The sequence below is a fragment of the Leuciscus leuciscus genome (genome assembly GCF_965113295.1).
Source record: "Leuciscus leuciscus genome assembly, chromosome: 3".
In the NCBI taxonomy this organism is placed as follows: Eukaryota; Metazoa; Chordata; class Actinopteri; order Cypriniformes; family Leuciscidae; genus Leuciscus; species Leuciscus leuciscus.
In genome coordinates this window covers 6,016,237-6,038,824 of record NC_138727.1, presented here as the reverse complement: position 1 = coordinate 6,038,824, position 22,588 = coordinate 6,016,237, and the positions used below count along the sequence as shown (strand labels likewise).

The following is a 22,588-nucleotide window of genomic DNA, read 5'->3' as shown; positions in this document are numbered from 1 at the left end:
GTTCCTTCCTTTGGTCTTTCAGAGCTTGTGACGACCCGTGGTGGAAACTCTAATGGCGCTCTGTGCCAGTTCCCCTTCAGGTATAATGGACGCAACTACACCGACTGCACATCTGAAGGCCGTCGTGATGGGATGAAGTGGTGTGGTACTACAACTGACTATGATGGAGAGCGTAAATACGGATTCTGTCCCATGGCTGGTGAGAATGTTTGATTGATTTAAGATATGAAGTTATTGCCTCTAGAGGTAACAGAGGAAATAGTTCCTAATAGTGGAAATATATGAATAGCTTAGAAATAACATTTTACACTGAAACTTTACTGAACTTTAAGTATACTGCGAATACTGGAGGATTTGAGCACATAGCTGCATAAAGATCACATTTTTACAGTTTTCATGTACTCAGTGTGCCATTAGGAGTATAACTGTGGGTCGTTATCTCTTTAAATTTACTGGTTCTTTTTAATACATTCAGCTGAAGTCAGGTTTTATAGACAGTAATAGTTTTTTGGGCCTTAATTGGTCATTTATGTGCTCGGGCCATGACACTCAGTGGCCTGCAAATGAGTTCTCGAGCTGTATTTAAGAGCTATTAAGGCAGTCGGAGTTTTTAAGACCATGTAATGCAGTACTGATTTGTGGCTCCGCTGACTGGATCTATGGGGTCCGCCCCTGTCAGGGTTTTAAGCCTGGCTCCACTCCAGACCAGACATGGTTCCTGGCTTTGTTCCAGGGAGAATGAGATCAGAATGAACACCAAATACCACATGCATTCAGAATAGACATCCTTGTCGTAAGTATTTGTTTTTTTAACGCAATCATAAATTCCCTTTCTTCGTTTGAATCCAGCTCATGAGGAAGTCTGCACTGTTAATGATGTCATGTACCGCGTGGGTGACGAGTGGGACAAGCGCCATGACACACTTGGTCACATGATGCGCTGCACGTGCCAGGGCAACGGACGCGGGGAGTGGAACTGCATTTCCTTAACTCAGCTCAAAGGTCATTAGATGTTCCGAAATACACCTATGTTACAGATATAGTCATTTTTTTAAGTAGTTCTGGACATGACAAAAGACATCATGAAATGCAATAAATGCAAACTATGTCATCATAAAGTTGTTCAAAAAATTCTTGCCTATTTCAGACCAGTGCGTTGTGAATGGACAGACATATGACGTGAACGAGACCTTCGAAAAGCGCCATGACCAGGGCTACATGATGAACTGCACATGCTTTGGACAAGGCCGTGGTCGTTGGAAATGTGATGCCATCGGTAAGCAGGCATTCGTTGCTATGTTCAGCCTTTTGTTCTCTTTTCTTTTTCTAACCTTTTTCTCAAAATGTAAGAACTTCCCTTCATACATTCAAAGTATCTTATAACATGAATGGTCATGTTTCCTTCAATTCAAATCGAACAGACTCATTTTAAACAATAGTTTTTGTAAACTTGTCAGAGTTGTGATGAAAGAAAGACTATTTTCTACTTTGTTTACACAAACCATTTTTTCTTTGCCTTTAGACCAGTGCCAAGAACCCGAGACCAAGGTGTTCTACCAGATTGGCCAGACTTGGAACAAGATCATCCAAGGCGTCCCGTATAGATGTTCCTGCTATGGTAACGGCATTGGAGAACTGGCCTGTGAGCCTCTACAGTCCACTGGTAAGAGATCACAACTGTGTGTGGGTGCTGTGCGCATTCTAACACCGTTTAATGTTAATAAATCCTGATATGTGTGTGACAGGATTCATAAATCAGGCCTGTGTGGTTGGCGCAAAAGCATTTTGTGTAACATGTATGAATTAAATTGTAAAGAAAAGAAAGATGGATCGGAGATGCTGTTTCTTTTCTTCGTTGTAAGCCTGCCATTTTTTAGTGGCTTTCAAAAAGTGGTGGGGACAAAATCAACTTTTGCAAAAAAGTAGTGGGGGCATGTCCCACCCGTCCCACCTGGGAATTACGCCTTTGCAACAGTCACTTTCCCGCAATTGCCCTCCTTTAACTTGACTAACACTTGATTATGCATGTTTGTTTTTCTTTTAAAAGCCTCAAATGGTCCCACTAAAAGAGCTGTCACCCATCGTTTACCAACCAACAACCTCTTTGAAATTCAGCAGATGTAGATCAACCTCCATCTAACCTCTCTACAGGGGAACATTAACCATTTGAAGTTGGGTAGATAGGACAGAAAGGGCTTTTTTATATATAAAGATGTTTAGCAGAATGTCTGGGCTTCTATTTTCAACCAAAATAAAGAGAGATAGATACATTTAAGTTACTAGGGCTTTCAACCTCCCAAAAGTACCATAAAAGTAGTCCATATGATTTGTGCACTACTGTATGTTTCACATCTTCTGAAGACAAATGACAGCTTTGTGCTGAGTAAAATTTTAGTCGTTTTTCATTGAAAATCATGCCTTTGAACGACGTTAGATTTTTATTTTAATCTTTGGTTTTGGCAACTGTTAGAGTTTTATTTTAGTCTATGGTTATGGCAAACTTGTGCAAAATACCACAGGTGATTCTCAAACAGCATTTATAGCTTCCAATACCATGGTTTGATGTTCAGTTGTGATTGTTTGCAACCAAATGGCCTGTAGGAGTAGCAGTAAGTAATGTAAGACAGGTTGTGGTTTGTTAGCAGTTGACGTTTTTTCAAGGAAAGTGTGAGCAGCATTTTTACGACCTTCACAGAACCAAAAAAGGACAGCTGCACTATGTACTTAGACCATCTGTAAATGATTGTCTTTAACACTGTATATTGAAGGTTGTGCTTTTGAAGGGCCCCTGCGAATTTGTATCTGGGTGACCATATTCCTGTTTCAGTATAATTTTGGTTTTGACACCACAAGGACTGATGTAGTTTCTGCCAGAGGTGAAGGGGACATCAGAATTGTTCAAAATGACCTCACTGTGTTGAATTGCATGCAGCTGTTAACCAAATTCTGTGAAGGCCTGGGGATAATAAAGGGTAAAGTGGTGCAGAATGTTATGGACAGGTGTGATTTTTAACACCGCACCCATGCAATCATCCTCTGGACTGTTTAACGCCCCACACTTGACAAACTGGGGTGATTTTGTTCCATTTTCAGACATCTGGCCAGACAAATGATTCGACTGTCTTATCCAAACTTCTTTTCAAATTCTTAATGTGAAACAGACTGTTTTCCTTTCCTTCTCTGTGAATTAAATACAACTGCAGAGTAAATGGCCTTTACAATATGAAACTAGCTAATCAGTCAGTTAACAATCATTATTTGTTTATCCTCCTCCTCAAAAGGTCCTGTTCGGGTCATCATCACAGAAACTGGAAATCAGCCGAATTCCCATCCCATCCAATGGAACGCTCCCTCGTCTGCCCACATTACGAAATACATCCTCAAGTGGAGAGTCGTAAGTCTTTTTTGTTTTGTACTTTTGCATTGAGGATTCTCAGAGCTGGATGTTTCAGGTGATATAGTTTTATGTCAGTAAAACAGCATCGATTTTTATCCAGATTCCTGGAACGAGAGACATTTTGTCCCTTCAGAGAATGTTTGTGTACCTCCCTCGGCAAGGGATGATCGCTTATACTAAAAGCACAGGATGAGATTTCATCACACACAAACAAGCCACAGTCCTTGAACTAAAAAACACACATTTACTCTTCACTCTGACACAGCGAATCATGGACTTCAGTGGAAAGTTGCAAAATTGTTTATCTTTGTTCTTCTTAACTAAAAGAAAGAGGCTTTCTAGAATTTTTGCAATTTATCTAAAGTGGGACAATATTTTATTTTTGCAAGCCTAAGTACATTAAATAACAATATATATTTTGAAATATATATTATTTATATTTTTCCTAATGTGAATACCTGCTCTTTGGTTTTGTTTTTGTTTTTGCAAGATTTTTCAGAGCTGTTTCAAGGCCTGTAAATAAAGCAGAATAATGGACCCTTTTCACATTTCTGGGGTTCTCAGAAGGTCAATTTAAACTTCTATAGCAGTGAACGGTAGACGGCAGCAAATACATTTTTTTTGCATTTCCATTTGCTCAAATTGCAAAAGAAAAAAATCCTTAGAAATTTCCAAAACAGAAAAAAATATAGAGATTGATTACAGCAGTCAAAAGAAATAAAGATGTCAAATTTACCATCACTCCCTCAGCCGTTGTATTAGAAACACCCTCGCGCAGTATTATCTTGTTTTTGTATAGCCTTGTAAATGTATAAATCTGTTATTTTTTTAACGAAATATTTTTTTCTAGATTTTTTTCAGCGTGTAACATTTTCCTTTCGCAGAAAGGTACACAAAGACCATGGAAGGAGGCAACCATCCCTGGCAACATCAATTCCTACACCATTTCAGGGCTTAAACCAGGTTTGACCTATGAGGGTCAGCTGATCAGCATTCTGCGCTATGGACCTAGAGAGGTCACTCGCTTTGACTTCACCACTACGTATGGCTCTCGTATGTAGATTTTTTACTTTTTATCATCTTCAATTCTTTTTTTTCTTCAGAAACCTTGAAAAACTTCATTTAACATCATTCCCCATTTTTGCAGTGGCCGAAGACAAGGGTGAGACCACCCAGCTCCAGCCGGAGGTGGACACCTCAGAGTCCGTTACCGAAATCACCTCCAGCAGCTTCGTCATCTCCTGGGTATCTGCATCCGACACAGTGTCTGGATTTAGAGTGGAATATGAACTGTCAGAGGATGGTGCACAGCCACGTGTGATTGGTGAGTAATAGTTGGAGACATGCCACTAGTTGAAAAACTGTATATTAATGGGAATTAAACAAACTGATTACATCCTTGATGAATATAATTCTCAGGTTTTCTAGTGACTTTGTAAAATTCAATTGACTTAATTAGTTAATTAATTACTCTTTTTTTCCCCATTACACAGACCTCCCAAGAACAACAACATCAGTGAACATCCAAGATCTTCTGCCTGGCCGTAGGTACACCGTCCATGTTTTTGAAGTCAGTCCAGAAGGAGAAACAAATCGCATCCTGTCAACATCTCAGACCACTGGTAAGATGACCATCACTGTGCACAGGGTTTCAAAATTAACTTTTTGAGACAATTTAAAAGCCATGAATATGCATTAATTTAATTAAACTATTTTATTTAGCCTAGGTGTTTTTCACATTGCATTTGCAGAGCAAACAGCAAAGTTTATTTTCTGATGTGATTTTGTTGCTAAAATTTTGATGCTAAGAATGGGTTGCCACATGAAGTTCTTGGTGAATAAATTAACCGTCTATTAACAGCACCTGATACTCCAACCAATCATGAGGTCTCAGATGTCCGGGATACGTCCATCGTGATAAGATGGTCCAAACCCCAAGCACCTATAACTGGTGAGTACATTTACGTACCAACATTTGTGAATTAAGATATTAAGATATTTATTGTATTCTTGAGTTGCATTTTTAGTATGTCTGCTGATAATGTACATGAATATGGAATAGGCATCAATAATTTTTTCATGTAATGTGTGCGCAGGCTATCGTGTGGTGTACAGACCCTCAGTCGAGGGCAGCAGTACTGAGCTCATCCTCCCTAAGACTCAAACTATGGTGAAACTGAGTGACCTTCGACCTGGCTTGTCATACAATGTCAGTATTTACTCAGTGGAAGACATCTTGGAGAGTGAACCTTTGGTCCTACTGGTCAGCACCACTGGAGAGCAACAGCCTGGTAAGAGTTCAGAATATCCTTTTTTGGGATCCTCTTTAATTGCAAGATATAGTAGAAAGAGACAGGAAATTATTTGGAGATAGAGGACATGTTGAGACATGTTGCAGGCTGCACCTCCCAGTTTATTTTTGTTTTTATAGCTTTCTGTTGCCCCTCTTATTTTCAGTTAGTTTCAAGATTGTGTCAAAATGTTTTCACCCACACACTCCTAGTATTTTATGTATGCATTTTAGTTCAAACAACTTTATTTACTCAATTTCTCTAAGCTAGTGAAAGTGCTCAAGTTTCTCAGTCACGTGTAAAGATGTCTGCCAGTTCTCTGCCTCCTCACGCTGAGAGCTGACTATAACAAATGCCTGAGCTGGGAGATTTAGTGCTTAGCCAAAACAACTTTATAAGCATGGACTGGGAAGTTTTGAGCGTCTTTCTGTTCTTGTCTTGCCAGTTGACGTCTTTTTTACCAAAAACACACTTCCTTATGAGAACTGTGAAAAGTCTTTTCTTGTGTGATCATCTTGTTTTTCTTTTGAAGCCAATTGAGAACTCTTTTACTTTTTTTTAACTCCAAGAAAGCATCTGTTGATTACCTTGCTGAATAATCCAGCAAAAAAACAGCATGAGGTCCAGGTTGGTTTATGCTGGTCTAGCTGGTGGACCAGCATAGTCATGCTGTTCTCAAGCAAAACTAAGCAGGTGTAATTTTTCAGTAGGGGATATATAGACATTCCCGATGAAATAAATATTTATGGGTACTTGTTAAACTAATCATCACAATTTTTTTGCTTATACTTATGGTTAGGATTTGAAGATACTCCTAATCCTAGCTTGCCCAAATTACTCGTGTTTACATTACTGATCATTCATACCTTTCCCTGTAGTAGAGCACTGAAATATTGCCATTTTGCTTTCCATCTCATGAACAGAGGAGGTCCAAGCTCCCACAGACCTGCAGTTTTATGAAGTTACCGATGTCAAGATCAGCATCACCTGGGCTGGTCCTCCTAGTGAGGTCTCAGGATACCGCGTGACCTTTGCGCCTGTAAGCACAGACGGCCGAGCCCAGAGACCCCTTCAGCTTCCTGTGACCCAAAATGCTGTCGCCGAGCTCACACGCTTGCACCCTGGCACACTCTACCGCTTCCATATTTATGCAGTCGTCGGAGGAGTGGAGAGTGAACCTTTGGTTGGGGAGAAATCTACGAGTAAGTGACATTCATACATTTGTCTTTGAGCTGTTCATGATCTAAAGTGCAACTAACAAAAGTTGCTAAATCTGTTTATAGTTATGAGTATGTCATACATACCATCTAGGTTATAGATTTCATTACATTGCCTATGTAAACATCAATTCAACATTCTCCTCCCTCAGAGCCTGATGCCCCTACCGACCTGCGCTTCACTGATATCACTGACGACAGCGCTCTGGTCATCTGGTCTGTCCCCAGAGCTCAGGTCACAGGTTATCGTCTATTCATCAGCATCGGCAGCTCCAGCCCCAAACAGCTGAGGATCCCTGGCCACGAGTCTCAATACAAGCTCAGCGACCTTCAGCCTGATACAGAGTACAGAGTCACTCTGCACTCAGAGCAAGGGAACACGCTCAGCGAAGGAGTCACTGATGCCTTCAGAACATGTGCGTAACCTTCTCTCCTGAGGTGAAACAATAGAGTAATAGTGCCCTCCAAGGAGTGTCCATTTTAATTATCCTCTCTTTTGCTTTTGTTCTCTAGCTCAGCCAACGGGTAACGCTCCTCGATTCACCACTGATGTCACCGACACGGCCATCATCATTACCTGGACCCCTATGCCACGATACAAATACAGGGTATAAACACTTTATTTACAATTTGCTGGTTTTCATTTTAGCAATTTGTTGTGTAAAACATTTCCAGAAAAAAAACTTGTCCCTCTATGTGTCCCTCTCTCAGATGTCTGTGAGGCCCAGCCAAGGTGGTGAGGCTCCCAGAGATGTGACCTCTGGGGATGGCACTATTTACTTTTCCGGTCTGACTCCGGGATTGGAGTATACCTACAGCTTGCAGCCCCTGTTCAATGACCGAAAGCATGGCAACCCTATCACAAATAAAGTTGTGACATGTAAGTTACTGATAAGTCTAATTCAAGTCAATCCTACTTTGTCCAAAAGCTCTAAATGTTAGAGAGCAAAACGCGCATGTTGGTTTATTACTAGACCTCTGACAGAGATTAAATTAAATGTTATTCAAGAGACTTTTAGCCTGTATTGTAGGGCTTAAAGTAGTAGGTATATTTTCTAATGTTGAACTTCATTCCTCTTTGCTCTGCCACAATAGCCCTATCCCCACCAACTGACCTGAATGTGGTGTCTAACCCTGTCACTGGTAACCTCAATGTCAAATGGAGCAGAACCAACACTCCGGGTAAATATTGACTGTACACCCACTTCTTATCCTTGTTCACCCTTTCTTTGAAGCATGCTATTAGACCTTGGCCATCTGTGTAGGCTGTGTGTGTATGTGACTAGTTGCAAATATTTAGGTTTAATTTTATCCCATTACTTCTCCTTGGGAATCATCCTTTGCTCCCACTATTCTTTGTCTGTTTATTTATCTTTCATCTGTTTGTCGTGTTTACTATTACATTTAGTGCGTTTCATTCTAACTCTTTCTGGTTTTTGTACATGTTAAACTCTACACACTGTCTGTAAGCATTTATTTGTATCCCGGTATTCATTGTATTACCAGCTATATCTATATATAAACCATAGTTTATTGAACAACACATTGGTGTTCTTTACAGAACCTATATACATAATTAACCTAACCCTATGAATATGGTAATCCGATGGTATTACCGCCTCTCAACCATAGTACCTTCACAATGCTATTTCGTAAGTGTCCATTTCTATTTGTTATACTTGAAATATCCCCTTTATCCTCTTAGATATAACTGGCTATAGAGTGACGTGCACACCAGCCAATGGGCAGCGTGGAACTACTCTAGAGGAGATTGTTCAAGCAGAAGAAACCTCATGTACTCTTGACAACCTGAGTCCTGGAGTTGAATACAATGTCAGTGTCTACACTGTTAAAAACCACCTAGAGAGTGAACCTGTCTCAACCACCATTATGCAAGGTAAGACCTCATTTATTGTGAACAGTATAGTAATAAGATAATTAAAGGTAAGTTTAAGCCATGCTATGTTGGATCAAAACCACCATGACTGATCCAGAGAATCACCTGATTATCATGGACCTGTAGATTTATAAATTCACCCCCTCAAGACACCCAGCCAAAAAGAGGTGTAAAGAGGCGTTCAAATTGACAGCAGTTTGGCGTATATGCTTGCCAGTTGCTGCTTTTAATGCAAGCAATAACAAGCACTGAATAGGAACAAGAAGCACATCTCACCAGACGGCATGTTATATATGTTATGTGGAAGCCAAACCACCATTGGTCCATTTTTAGTGCTCAAAGCCACAATGGTGATAACTAATGGCTTACTCCTCACAGGGCTCCAACTTGCTGCCAGTATTCACCCAAAAGTTCAGTCTAGGTGACCCTGAACTATGTCCACTGCACCAGATAATCCTGCTGCTCTTGTTAAATGCTGCAGATTCTATTAGATGCATCACACATACCCTGTACAGATTCACAAAGATTGTTGCTTTTAATATAGAGCTATTAACTACTAAGAAAATCCAGTAAAGCAATTCCTTGGCATTGTTTAATCTGCTTGTGCATCATGAAAATAATTGTGTAATTCTCAACAAGCATGGTTTCACTTATGGTTATAAACGTTTTGATAGTTGCATTTGATAGTTGCTAGAAAAGTTGGAGCTTGACAATTATTATTATTTATTTTTTTGTATGACTAATTCAAATCAAAAGCCTGTTTATTTTATGATTATTGTGTGCATGTCTTCTGATTATTAATTAGATATCAGCATTTGTTAGCATTGATGGCATGAGAACAATAATTTGCTACTTGTCTTAATTATTCAATGTCATTGCTTCTGTGTGTCTTGTCTTCTCTCTCCCTTCCCAATGAATGCAACTTTCTAAACCGATTAAAGATGTGCCCAATGTGGGTGATCTCAGTTTTGTTGATTTCACGGATACCACAATCGGAATTAGATGGACCCCACTAAATTACCCAGCGGTTACTGGATACCATATAACAGTTGTTACAGCCGGCCAGAGTTTTCCTATTTTAGAGGACGTGGTGAACTCCTCTGTCAACTATTACACTATTCGTGGACTGGAGCCAGGCATCAATTATGAAATCAGTGTGTCCACCATTACAGATGAGGCGGAGAGCGTGCCCTCAGTGATCACACAGCAAACCCAAACTGGTGAATTATCCCACATAGGTTTATTACATTTCGGAGGGTGGGAGTAAAAGAAGTAGGAAAGGAATGGAGAATATGGATGTAAAAGAGAGGCCGAGACCCTCTTCCCCCAAACATAATTCGCACAGACCACTTCATTTCATTATTTCCTCACTAACCGAGATTGTTAGCAATTTGCTATTTCCCAAACTCAATGTACCTTTTTGAATCAATAATCTAGGAATTCTAGGAATATCTTTGCATTTGCATTCACTAGGTGGGGAATCTTTTTTGTTTGTCTTCATTGTATTCCTGTTTCATGTTAATAAGAAATGGTTAAATAGCATTTTTTTTTAGCAAATATAATATGCATTTAAATGTTTTTTAGCATACACATTTCAATCTATGCTGACAAACTTTTTACATAGTTTATGACTTTATTCTCTCTCAATGTCCTCTTCATTAGCTGTTCTAGCCCCCACAAACCTGTACTTTCCTGAGGTGGGCTCAGACTCCATGCATGTGTCATGGACCGCACCTTCTGTTCAGCCATCCGAAATTAGTCGTTTTGTCATCCGCTACCATCCCACAAAGAACGATGATGACACCCAGGAAGTCAACGTAGGAGGTGGCACCAATAGCTTCATCCTTCAGAGTAAGAGTTTACTAATGCTTTCTTTATTTCACCCTTTAGGAAACAAATCACAAGATTCCAAGGTTCCATGTGCATCTCACAGTCCAAACACGTTTCACCTGCTGATTCTGATTTGTTTTCTCGATTCAGACTTGCTGCCAAATACAGAGTATCTGGTGAAAGTAGTGTGCGTCTATGGTGACAAAGAGAGTGAACCTGTAACTGGTATTCAGAAAACAAGTATGTATTTGGAAATAAGAAATGGTATTCAGTTATTAGGTTTCTTTCCACTTCAAGTCCGTCAGTTCTTCCACTTAATTATTTTCTCCTCATTCTCACAGAACTGGACTCCCCGACAAATCTGGACTTCTCTGATGTCTCCACCAACTCATTTACCGTGCACTGGATGGCCCCACGTGCTGTCATTACGGGTTACCGCCTACGCTATCAGCCAACAAGGGATGGGCGCCCTAAAGATGAGAGACTTTCCCCGACAAGAAATTACTTCACACTGGGGAACCTGGCCCCCGAGACAGAGTACAATGTCTATATTTATGCTGTCAGCGGCAATACAGAGAGTCTACCACTTACTGGAACGCAAGCAACTGGTGAGAAGTTAGAAATTAATTATTTTTTGGGGTTAATCTTTGTGAGGTAGATTGATGTGACTCTTGTTTCTTCCTGTAGTCTCTGACGCTCCTACTGACCTGACTGTGACGTCCTCCACTCCCACTAGCATCATCATCTCCTGGGATGCCCCTGCAGTCACTGTACGCTACTATAAGATCACACATGGAGAAACGGGTATGACAAATGGTTTAAAGTGTGTTTGTGGTGTTGTGTTCTGTTGCTGCAAGTTTACTTGAACTTGTAAATGCAGTTGATTCCTTCTCATTGACTCCCAGGGGAAAGAGATGCACCCAGAGAGTTCACTGTTCCAGGAACACAGTCCACTGCTACCATCAAGGGCCTGAAGCCGGACACAGATTACACCATCACGCTGTATGCCGTGACAGGCAGAGGTGACAGCCCAGCCTCCAGCACACCAGTCATCATCACACACAGGACTGCAGGTGGAAGTAAGTGCTCATGCACAAGTCATTTGTATCTATTACCTGACCATTATTTCTGACCATTAGCTTACCACAACTTTCTTGTGACTGTATTGTCTTTACTTTTCTCCATTCTCAGGTGTTCCATCCCCATCAGATTTAGATGTTTCTGATATTCAAGACAATACCTTGACTGTCCGCTGGAGCCCAGCTACAGGTCCCATCACAGGGTATAGAGTAACAGGGACGCCCAAGGGTGGGCAAGGTCCTACATTCTCTGAGCTGGTCGGCCCTGGTGAGACATCTCTTGCTCTTTAACCTTTTATCAATTTGTATTCCTTCTCATGACCTTGAATCTGACTTAGAAGAATTAGTTCAGTTCTTGAAATTGGTATAATAACTATTCTGTTTCTGCCTTTTTAGAGCGTACTGAAATGACCATCAGTGGCTTGGTACCCACATTGGAGTATACAATTAATGTGATTGCTCTCAGCCGGGAAGGAGAGAGCACCCCAGTGGTCCAGAAAGCTACAACAGGTTAGTGTTTTTTTATATCTCTTAACTTATTGAACTTTTTAACATTTGAAATCATAGTTCAGGTCTAACTTGTCTACTGGAACAACCTGAAGATAAGTGTCTTGCTCAAGGGGTCAATGGTTCATGGCTTGTTTCTTGCGGGAGCATACTTTCAGTTAATAGTGCTGAGCTCTAGCAACTATGCTAAACCACCCTATACATACTCCCTTAACGCTTCCCTTCCAAATCTCTAGCCGATTTGCAGCATCCAAGAGACCTGACCTTCTCTGATGTGGACTCCACCTCCATGCTTGTGACATGGGATGTTCCACGGGTTCCAGGAGTGACCTCCTACAGGGTTCTGTACTCTAGTCCAGAGGAGGGAGAACGAGAGTACCAACCAGCCCTAAGTGGTCGTGATAAGAGTGTGGTTCTCCGGGGTCTGCGCCCAGGAACCAAGTACAATGTTAAAGTCATTCCCATGAAAGGACGTTACCCAAGCCGTACCCTTGAGGGTATTCAGTACACTACCCATGAGGAGACTCAGCCCACTGGTATGGGATATTGTAATTCAGCTTAGATTTTTAAGCTAGTAAGTTAATGGGGTTGAGTGTTATGGGGGATCTTTCCTGATTTTTGTCCTTTCACCTTTCTCAGCTGTTCCTGCTCCTACCAATATCCAGTTCCTCGACATCAGTCCATCTTCCTTTATTGTGGCATGGCAGGCACCCATTGGTAGACTTTCTGGCTACCGTGTGGTGGTCTCCCCAAAGAACCAGTATCCCACACCCAAAGAAATGAATGTTTCACCTGACTCTACACAAGTCTTAGTGCCCGGGCTTATGGTAATATGTCTACCTTCTCACACTTTACAAATACATTAATCTTTTGGTAACACACAAGTAACAAGTAAAGTCACAAGTCAAAAGCAGCAGAGTGATTTATTGCCAGGGACAATGTTCAAATAAAAGAATCAATTATTTCAATAAACAGGTAATAAATATAGGATGTTTGACACATTTGGTTGTTGCATTTCAATGTTTTTGTTCCAAAGAAGTCATAAGAAAATGAGTCAAAGCATTTGCCATGTTTAACCAATCATGATGTCTAATCCATCTTAGTCTTAAATATCTGCTGTTTACTTCCAGGTGGCCACTCCGTATGATGTATATGTCTATGCCCTGAGGGGTTCAGACAGTAGTCCTCCTCTCACTGGAGAATGCACCACTTCAGACAGTAAGTGGGTTTCCCATAATATGGATTATAGTAGAGTGATTTTTAGTATTAGTATCATGTATTAAATGGAAGCTATAATCTCTTTGGCTCCACAGATATAACCCCTCCTCGCCGAGTCCGTATCACTGATGTGAAAGACACCTCATTCACTCTTACATGGCGCGTCGTCAATAATGAGCCAATGACAGGTTTCTATATTGAAGCCACACCCAAAAATGGAGGATACCCCACCTTCAGACAAACTATTCCTGCTGACACACTAACCTACGTTGTCACTGGTAAGCTAATGTACATAATCCAAGTAACACCTTATAGGCCATCAGTTTCAACATTGATGGTTAACCACTGTCAGCTCAATGAGTAAACTAAACCTGGAATTATGAACTTCTTCGTTAAATTACTTCAAAGAATACCATGATATTACCATTATAGTATTGTCCAAAATCTATAGTGTTAACATGGTCATTTTTTTAATGTTGCATCCTGATTGGCTTAGAATAAATGAAGAATGGTTTCAGAACTTCTTTTACTATGTTTTGGAGTATTGCTGTTTAATGAAATAATTTAAATTCATACTTCAGGTTTGCAGCCAGGTGTCACGTATGTGGTCAACATGTACACACTGAACGGAAATAGTCGAAGCCCTCCATTCACAATGGCTGTAACCACAGGTACAACTAAGCAAATTTGTCCATGTGGGAAGAGTAATACACTGTATTAATGCTAATGCATGAAGTCTCAAAATAAATTGATTGACATTTCCCAGAATGACCTTTATGAACTTTATATCATCACAGCTCGGCCAACTGTTCAGTCAGCTGTTCAGCCTCTTACCAACCTTCAGTTCACCTCTCTGACCCCCAATTCCATCTCGTTTACTTGGCAACCCCCTCCAACACAAATTTTTTATTTTATATTTTGTTACCTAAGGCTTTGTTTTTAAAATATGGACATTAGTTTGGCTGTAATGCTCAGTCACAAAATAGTAAAACCAACATAAAAAAGAATCGTGATAAAATCGTGATATGATATTTTTGCCATATCGCCCACCCCTACTTGCATGTAATAATATGAAACCCGGTACACATATAGATCTCATCGGGCCGAGCAACTTCCGCACTCTATGTTATTAGCTCCACCCAACAGGAAGTCAGCTTATTACAGCATACATTAACTGATCTTGATGAAACTTCCGCAGTGTGTTTGTGGTAAGAGGCTGATCTCATGGATGTAACTATTGTGAGTCGAATGAACCTCATTGGTTGTTTCCGAAGTTGAACGAAAGTCTTATGAGTTTTGGAACAACATGAGGGTGACTTATTGATGAAAGAATAAAAAATGTTGGAGAACTAACCTTCCAAGTAAATTCTATAATCTCTGGTAAATTTCCCTTGAAGGTCGTCCCAAGACAGAGTGTGAGAAGAAGAGAGACAGTCCTCACCCGTTAGGAGCTTTCATCCCTCGGTGTGATGAGGAGGGTCAGTACAGGCCTCAGCAGTGCTGGCCGTCCACAGGTTACTGCTGGTGTGTGGACAGTAGGGGGCAGGAGATACCGGACACCAAAACTCCACCTGGAACCCCACCAAAAAACTGTGACAAGCCTGGTAAGCATGTCTACCTGAACTTGAAGTTTTTTGTAGAAAATGATCATTGTCCTCTCTCAATAGGTCACATGTCCTATTTTAAATAACTATTTCTAATGTTTTTTTACTAATTAATTGTCTTGAGATCTGATATAGAGAGGTAGCAAATGCTTTTTTATTTTTTTGGGGTCAGTTTTAAAGTTCTTAAGGCGAGACACGGCAGGCAAAAACATATTTTTTTTTTTTTACTGGTCAATTTTGAGATTTTTGGATATTTGTATTCAATAACATGTCTTCTTTCAGACTTGTGGTGAAAAAAGTCTGAAATACACATTTAGGTCTTTATTTTACTACACTTTGTCTGTTTGCGTCTGTAGATTTCTCATAAATTCAACAAAAGTTGGCGTTCTTAATCAACATGCTGCTCCGCAATCGCTGCCGTCACTCTGTCATCACATGCACTGCTGGAAAGCTCTCTCTCTACTGTACAATGCTGTCGGATCCAAATATGGTCATTTCCTTTTTATCAGCAACCAATCGTGAAAGTAAAAGGGCTGAATGCGCAATCTCATTGGCTGATGATAAATCTTTAAAGCCCGTTTTCTCAAAATGATTTTTCTCTCATACTCCAAGTCCGAAATCTCCACTTCAGTAGCACCTATATACACCAAATTTTCCAGTCTTGTAACTAGTTATATTATGAAGACATTTACTGAGGGATTTGTAAATATATTATTCCTAGCCTGATTTATATAACATTTTATTCCAAAAAACATGGCGAAAATCATTGTTTTAAGGCTATTGACAGTATATTCTGATTTACAGGATAACAAAAGTAGATATCCATAAATCCCTTTGTATTTTTTTTTCCCATCTAATATGTGAACACAATGAAAAAAACTTTTTTAACCTGGCTTTATCCAATACTCAGATTTCGTTTTTTTTAAATATATAAAATTAGTGCATATTTAATTAGATATTGCCTAATTTGCATATTTAAACATTAAATTACAGAAAACTTGTAATACATTTTTTTCTCATCTTAATGTAGGTAATCTACTGGGAAAGTTTCATGGTGATGTCTGCTAGTTAAAATGTATACCCTATTCACCTGTAGTGTCTCGCCTTAAAATTAGTCTCTTCTGCTCACGAAGGCAACATTTATTTGATCAAAAATACAGTAAAAACGGTAATATTGTTAAATATTATTACAATTTTATTTAAAATAACTGTTTTATGTTATTAGGGCCCAAGCCCTGAAAGGGCGAAGGCCCTATTGTTCTCGTTAGGATCATTAGGGCCCAAGCCCTGAAAGGGTGAAGGCCCTATTGTTTCCGGAAGGATTTTTATTTATTTTTTTGCCTTTTTGCCACTTTTGGGGCCCTTAACATGCTCAAAAACTCTTTAAATTTTGCACACACGTCAGAACCTGCGGCCATCAGGGCCGGACTGAAGCTGGTACCGGGGCGTGGCAGGGGGGCTCGACAGCGCCCCCTGGAATGGGGTCCGAAAACTTGGTCCATAAATCAAACACGCTTGCATGTAATAATATGAAACTCAGTACACATATAGATCTAATCGGGCCGAACAACTTTCGTGCTCTAAGTTTTACAAAAGCCCAACAGGAAGTCGGTTATTATACGTTGTTTGGAAAACACATACAATGGAATGTGAAATACTCCTCCTAGGGAATTCATCCGATCGCCACCAAACTCGGTGTGAATGAAGTCAAGACATTGAGGATGAATTCTTGCGAACAGATTTTTGATATCTCGAACGGTTTGGCCGTGACGAGGAAACGAATTTTCACACTGAACGGAAATAGTCGAAGCCCTCCATTCACAATGGCTGTAACCACAGGTACAACTAAGCAAATTTGTCCATGTGGGAAGAGTAATACACTGTATTAATGCTAATGCATGAAGTCTCAAAATAAATTGATTGACATTTCCCAGAATGACCTTTATGAACTTTATATCATCACAGCTCGGCCAACTGTTCAGTCAGCTGTTCAGCCTCCTACCAACCTTCAGTTCACCTCTCTGACCCCCAATTCCATCTCGTTTACTTTGCAACCCCCTCCAACACAAATTTTTTATTTTAAATTTTGTTACCTAAGGCTTTGTTTTTCAAATATGGACATTAGTTTGGCTGTAATGCTCAGTCACAAAATAGTAAAACCAACATAAAAAAGAATCGTGATAAAATCGTGAATCGTGATTTTCCTGAAAAAAATCGTGATATGATATTTTTGCCATATCGCCCACCCCTACTTGCATGTAATAATATGAAACCCGGTACACATATAGATCTCATCGGGCCGAGCAACTTCCGCACTCTATGTTATTAGCTCCACCCAACAGGAAGTCAGCTTATTACAGCATACATTAACTGATCTTGATGAAACTTCCGCAGTGTGTTTGTGGTAAGAGGCTGATCTCATGGATGTAACTATTGTGAGTCGAATGAACCTCATTGGTTGTTTCCGAAGTTGAACGAAAGTCTTATGAGTTTTGGAACAACATGAGGGTGACTTATTGATGAAAGAATAAAAAATGTTGGAGAACTAACCTTCCAAGTAAATTCTATAATCTCTGGTAAATTTCCCTTGAAGGTCGTCCCAAGACAGAGTGTGAGAAGAAGAGAGACAGTCCTCACCCGTTAGGAGCTTTCATCCCTCGGTGTGATGAGGAGGGTCAGTACAGGCCTCAGCAGTGCTGGCCGTCCACAGGTTACTGCTGGTGTGTGGACAGTAGGGGGCAGGAGATACCGGACACCAAAACTCCACCTGGAACCCCACCAAAAAACTGTGACAAGCCTGGTAAGCATGTCTACCTGAACTTGAAGTTTTTTGTAGAAAATGATCATTGTCCTCTCTCAATAGGTCACATGTCCTATTTTAAATAACTATTTCTAATGTTTTTTTACTAATTAATTGTCTTGAGATCTGATATAGAGAGGTAGCAAATGCTTTTTAATTTTTTTGGGGGTCAGTTTTAAAGTTCTTAAGGCGAGACACGGCAGGCAAAAACATTTTTTTTTTTTTTTTACTGGTCAATTTTGAGATTTTTGGATATTTGTATTCAATAACATGTCTTCTTTCAGACTTGTGGTGAAAAAAGTCTGAAATACACATTTAGGTCTTTATTTTACTACACTTTGTCTGTTTGCGTCTGTAGATTTCTCATAAATTCAACAAAAGTTGGCGTTCTTAATCAACATGCTGCTCCGCAATCGCTGCCGTCACTCTGTCATCACATGCACTGCTGGAAAGCTCTCTCTCTACTGTACAATGCTGTCGGATCCAAATATGGTCATTTCCTTTTTATCAGCAACCAATCGTGAAAGTAAAAGGGCTGAATGCGCAATCTCATTGGCTGATGATAAATCTTTAAAGCCCGTTTTCTCAAAATGATTTTTCTCTCATACTCCAAGTCCGAAATCTCCACTTCAGTAGCACCTATATACACCAAATTTTCCAGTCTTGTAACTAGTTATATTATGAAGACATTTACAGAGGGATTTGTAAATATATTATTCCTAGCCTGATTTATATAACATTTTATTCCAAAAAACATGGCGAAAATCATTGTTTTAAGGCTATTGACAGTATATTCTGATTTACAGGATAACAAAAGTAGATATCCATAAATCCCTTTGTATTTTTTTTTCCCATCTAATATGTGAACACAATGAAAAAAACTTTTTTAACCTGGCTTTATCCAATACTCAGATTTCGTTTTTTTTAAATATATAAAATTAGTGCATATTTAATTAGATATTGCCTAATTTGCATATTTAAACATTAAATTACAGAAAACTTGTAATACATTTTTTTCTCATCTTAATGTAGGTAATCTACTGGGAAAGTTTCATGGTGATGTCTGCTAGTTAAAATTTATACCCTATTCACCTGTAGTGTCTCGCCTTAAAATTAGTCTCTTCTGCTCACGAAGGCAACATTTATTTGATCAAAAATACAGTAAAAACGGTAATATTGTTAAATATTATTACAATTTTATTTAAAATAACTGTTTTATGTTATTAGGGCCCAAGCCCTGAAAGGGCGAAGGCCCTATTGTTCTCGTTAGGATCATTAGGGCCCAAGCCCTGAAAGGGTGAAGGCCCTATTGTTTCCGGAAGGATTTTTATTTATTTTTTTGCCTTTTTGCCACTTTTGGGGCCCTTAACATGCTCAAAAACTCTTTAAATTTTGCACACACGTCAGAACCTGCGGCCATCAGGGCCGGACTGAAGCTGGTACCGGGGCGTGGCAGGGGGGCTCGACAGCGCCCCCTGGAATGGGGTCCGAAAACTTGGTCCATAAATCAAACACGCTTGCATGTAATAATATGAAACTCAGTACACATATAGATCTAATCGGGCCGAACAACTTTTGTGCTCTAAGTTTTACAAAAGCCCAACAGGAAGTCGGTTATTATACGTTGTTTGGAAAACACATACAATGGAATGTGAAATACTCCTCCTAGGGAATTCATCCGATCGCCACCAAACTCGGTGTGAATGAAGTCAAGACATTGAGGATGAATTCTTGCGAACAGATTTTTGATATCTCGAACGGTTTGGCCGTGACGAGGAAACGAATTTTCACACTGAACGGAAATAGTCGAAGCCCTCCATTCACAATGGCTGTAACCACAGGTACAACTAAGCAAATTTGTCCATGTGGGAAGAGTAATACACTGTATTAATGCTAATGCATGAAGTCTCAAAATAAATTGATTGACATTTCCCAGAATGACCTTTATGAACTTTATATCATCACAGCTCGGCCAACTGTTCAGTCAGCTGTTCAGCCTCCTACCAACCTTCAGTTCACCTCTCTGACCCCCAATTCCATCTCGTTTACTTGGCAACCCCCTCCAACACAAATTACAGGATATTACATCACTTATGAAGAATCAGGTGGTCCGCCTCGTGAGCTTAAACCACGTCCTACCGCTGGTCAGAACTATGCCACCGTCACTGGTAAGACCCAGACTGCATCACGTTACACCCACAAGTGGTATACATACAGTAGATGTTAGAAAACAAATGTCAAAATGTGACCATATTGTGATATTTTAAATACAGGTCTGAAACCAGGCACCGAATACATCATTAAGATCATTGCCCTAATGAATACCCAGAGAAGTGCACCACTGGTTGGCACAGCCACAACTCGTAAGTGTTTGCTCATATAAAAACATTGATTTTCCTCATTTGTAAGGATAAAAACATCTGCTTAATGAATAAATGTAAATTGTTAATCCACATATTGATACATGAGGTGTACTCCATTATGCTTTGTTGCCAAATGGAACACATTTAGTTAAACTAGCCAACACTGTATTTTATAAAAGCTTTGATATTGCACTCACTTGCCTTTTACTAGTAAAAGTTACTTTGCCAAGCCATAGTTTTTCTTAGTTGCAGTGCTTAGCTTTTTAATGGTGAAATGCCATTTAGAACTGAAATGCAAAATGAAGGAAAAATTGCATTTAATGTTGCTTAATTGACACACTTGCTAGCTTATCACTACCTTGTTGATTCAAGCAAAATGTTCTCTCAGTGGACTACTATGATCAAAAACCTTGATCAGAGTTTAAAGGGCTGGTCCATACTGAACATTTTATCTCACTTTCGGCAATATTTTCACTCTGAGGAGAAGTGTATTCTTTTGACTGAATTTTCTTAGCCTTACACCATATCCAATCCAAACGTGATGCAAAGTATCTTTGTTTTGATATTTAGACTCTCAACTGGTTGGTATAATCATATCATGCACTTCCTCCTCACTGTTTAATTGCAAAACATTGGTTTGAGAAAATACTTGGACCCACCCCCCCTTTAAAGTTATGTCAGCAAGTACTGTCATTACTTGACTCGACTTTCAATGCCTTACTGGACTGCAGATGCAACTCTGGCTGCCTCTTTACCTGCTGCTTTGCTTTTAACACCTTTTTCCCGCCCAGAGCTGACTTCAGATCTGCCTAGCCTGCCTCACCATGGCGGCCCAGACAAGCTGGATGTGCCTGAGCCTGACAACAGAGTTCATGTAGTGGGTCCCACTGGGCATGAATCACCTGACGCACACGGGCAGCACGTGGAGTACACAGAATTCAATAATCAGCCCAACCAACCAGTCTCTCAACCTAAACAACCCCGACCCCAGCCTTATGTGCCTCAAGTTGGGGAGACCCTAGTATACATCCCTAAGGTGGGACCCGATGGGGTTCGTGTACCTCAGATTATTCCGGTTAGTGAGAAGCCAGGCGATGGCCATCCTTTTGGTTTTTCAGAGGACAAGACAGGAAGACCGCAAGAGGCCCAGACCCAGACCACCATCTCATGGCAGCCCTACCAGCAGAGTTCTGGTTATCTGGTGTCTTGTCAGCCCATTACCCATGAAGATGAGAAGAAGTTCCAGGTAAAGGATGTACAGGATAAATTACCGAATTTCTTTATCACCTTACCTTTGCTCTTAAGATGGACCTTTTCTTGTTTTGCAGATGCGTCTCCCAGGAACGTCCACAACTGCCACCCTGATTGGTCTCACCTCTGGTGCCTCTTATAATGTCATTGTGGAGGCCTTGAAAGGAGCCCTCAAACACAAGATCTTGGAGGAAATTGTCACAGCTGGAAACACAGGTCGAGAAAGGATCTATGAACATTGATGAAAGTTTAAAAATGCACATGCTTATGCCTTAAATGTTTCTTTATTTTGTTCCCTATAAAATCAACAGTAACAGGAGATGTTTCATCCAGCAAGGACTCATGTTATGACACCTTCACGGCCACTTACCATGATGTTGGAGAAGAATGGGAGCGTATGTCCGATACTGGCTTCAAACTCTGGTGCAGATGTCTTGGCCTGGGAAGTGGACATTTTAGATGCGACTCTTCCAGTGAGTAACTTCACACTTGAAGGTCAAATGGTGGATTTTATCCTGAAGGCAATCCTGTCTATCAAGAGCGTATGCACTCTGAATGCCTGTTTTTACACAGAATGGTGTCACGACAGTGGAAACAACTACCGTATTGGTGAAAAGTGGGAGCGACGGGCAGAAAACGGTCACTTGATGAGCTGCACTTGCCTTGGCAATGGTAAAGGAGAGTTCAAGTGTGAACCACGTAAGTCCTTCTTCTTCTGTATAGTCAAGTTTCTTCAGTTCCAAGCAGTGGGATATAAATTTCTTACATTTCGTTATAGATGAGTCCATATGTTACGATGACGGAAAGATGTACCAGGTCGGAAACCAGTGGCAGAAGGAATACTTGGGGGCAATCTGCACTTGCACATGCCATGGAGGACAGCAGGTATGAACTATTTAATTCAGTAGAAAAGGTTACTTCAAAGAGGGTGTTTCACATTTCTATGCTTGAGTCTGGTGAAATTCATTGTGTACATGTTGCTCTTAGGGTTGGCGCTGTGAGAATTGCAGAAAGCCTGGTGCTGAGATAACCTCCCAGCTGCTGAAACCTGTCCGCTTAAACAACGGCCAACGAGTGGTGGGTATCTGCCTTCATTCATTCAAACATTTCAAATGGCCACACAAAATATCTTTA

General features: G+C 40.2%; 1 protein-coding gene across 2 annotated transcripts in view; it reads left to right on the top strand.

Annotated features, from left to right (window-relative positions):
* The window catches only part of fn1b (fibronectin 1b), a 28,063-nt gene that overhangs the window by 4,355 nt on the left and 1,120 nt on the right, over positions 1–22,588 (top strand). Inside the window, exons 9-45 of one of the 2 annotated variants that reach the window (XM_082163751.1) lie at positions 23–199; positions 850–1,002; positions 1,148–1,276; positions 1,523–1,663; positions 3,282–3,394; positions 4,282–4,450; positions 4,545–4,721; positions 4,891–5,019; positions 5,259–5,348; positions 5,494–5,688; positions 6,612–6,890; positions 7,058–7,321; positions 7,419–7,513; positions 7,617–7,785; positions 8,001–8,087; positions 8,611–8,802; positions 9,744–10,022; positions 10,465–10,653; positions 10,783–10,872; positions 10,974–11,240; positions 11,320–11,436; positions 11,538–11,711; positions 11,824–11,979; positions 12,108–12,221; positions 12,455–12,754; positions 12,858–13,045; positions 13,349–13,436; positions 13,532–13,714; positions 14,018–14,107; positions 19,808–20,008; positions 20,114–20,203; positions 20,995–21,449; positions 21,532–21,670; positions 21,766–21,927; positions 22,028–22,153; positions 22,233–22,339; positions 22,442–22,531. In XM_082163751.1, coding sequence (XP_082019877.1) covers positions 23–199; positions 850–1,002; positions 1,148–1,276; positions 1,523–1,663; positions 3,282–3,394; positions 4,282–4,450; positions 4,545–4,721; positions 4,891–5,019; positions 5,259–5,348; positions 5,494–5,688; positions 6,612–6,890; positions 7,058–7,321; positions 7,419–7,513; positions 7,617–7,785; positions 8,001–8,087; positions 8,611–8,802; positions 9,744–10,022; positions 10,465–10,653; positions 10,783–10,872; positions 10,974–11,240; positions 11,320–11,436; positions 11,538–11,711; positions 11,824–11,979; positions 12,108–12,221; positions 12,455–12,754; positions 12,858–13,045; positions 13,349–13,436; positions 13,532–13,714; positions 14,018–14,107; positions 19,808–20,008; positions 20,114–20,203; positions 20,995–21,449; positions 21,532–21,670; positions 21,766–21,927; positions 22,028–22,153; positions 22,233–22,339; positions 22,442–22,531 — 6,164 coding nt within the window. Of the gene's footprint in view, positions 1–22; positions 200–849; positions 1,003–1,147; positions 1,277–1,522; positions 1,664–3,281; positions 3,395–4,281; positions 4,451–4,544; positions 4,722–4,890; positions 5,020–5,258; positions 5,349–5,493; positions 5,689–6,611; positions 6,891–7,057; positions 7,322–7,418; positions 7,514–7,616; positions 7,786–8,000; positions 8,088–8,610; positions 8,803–9,743; positions 10,023–10,464; positions 10,654–10,782; positions 10,873–10,973; positions 11,241–11,319; positions 11,437–11,537; positions 11,712–11,823; positions 11,980–12,107; positions 12,222–12,454; positions 12,755–12,857; positions 13,046–13,348; positions 13,437–13,531; positions 13,715–14,017; positions 14,108–14,233; positions 14,395–19,807; positions 20,009–20,113; positions 20,204–20,994; positions 21,450–21,531; positions 21,671–21,765; positions 21,928–22,027; positions 22,154–22,232; positions 22,340–22,441; positions 22,532–22,588 lie in introns of those variants that run through there. The other variant, XM_082163750.1, reaches the window with a different exon arrangement.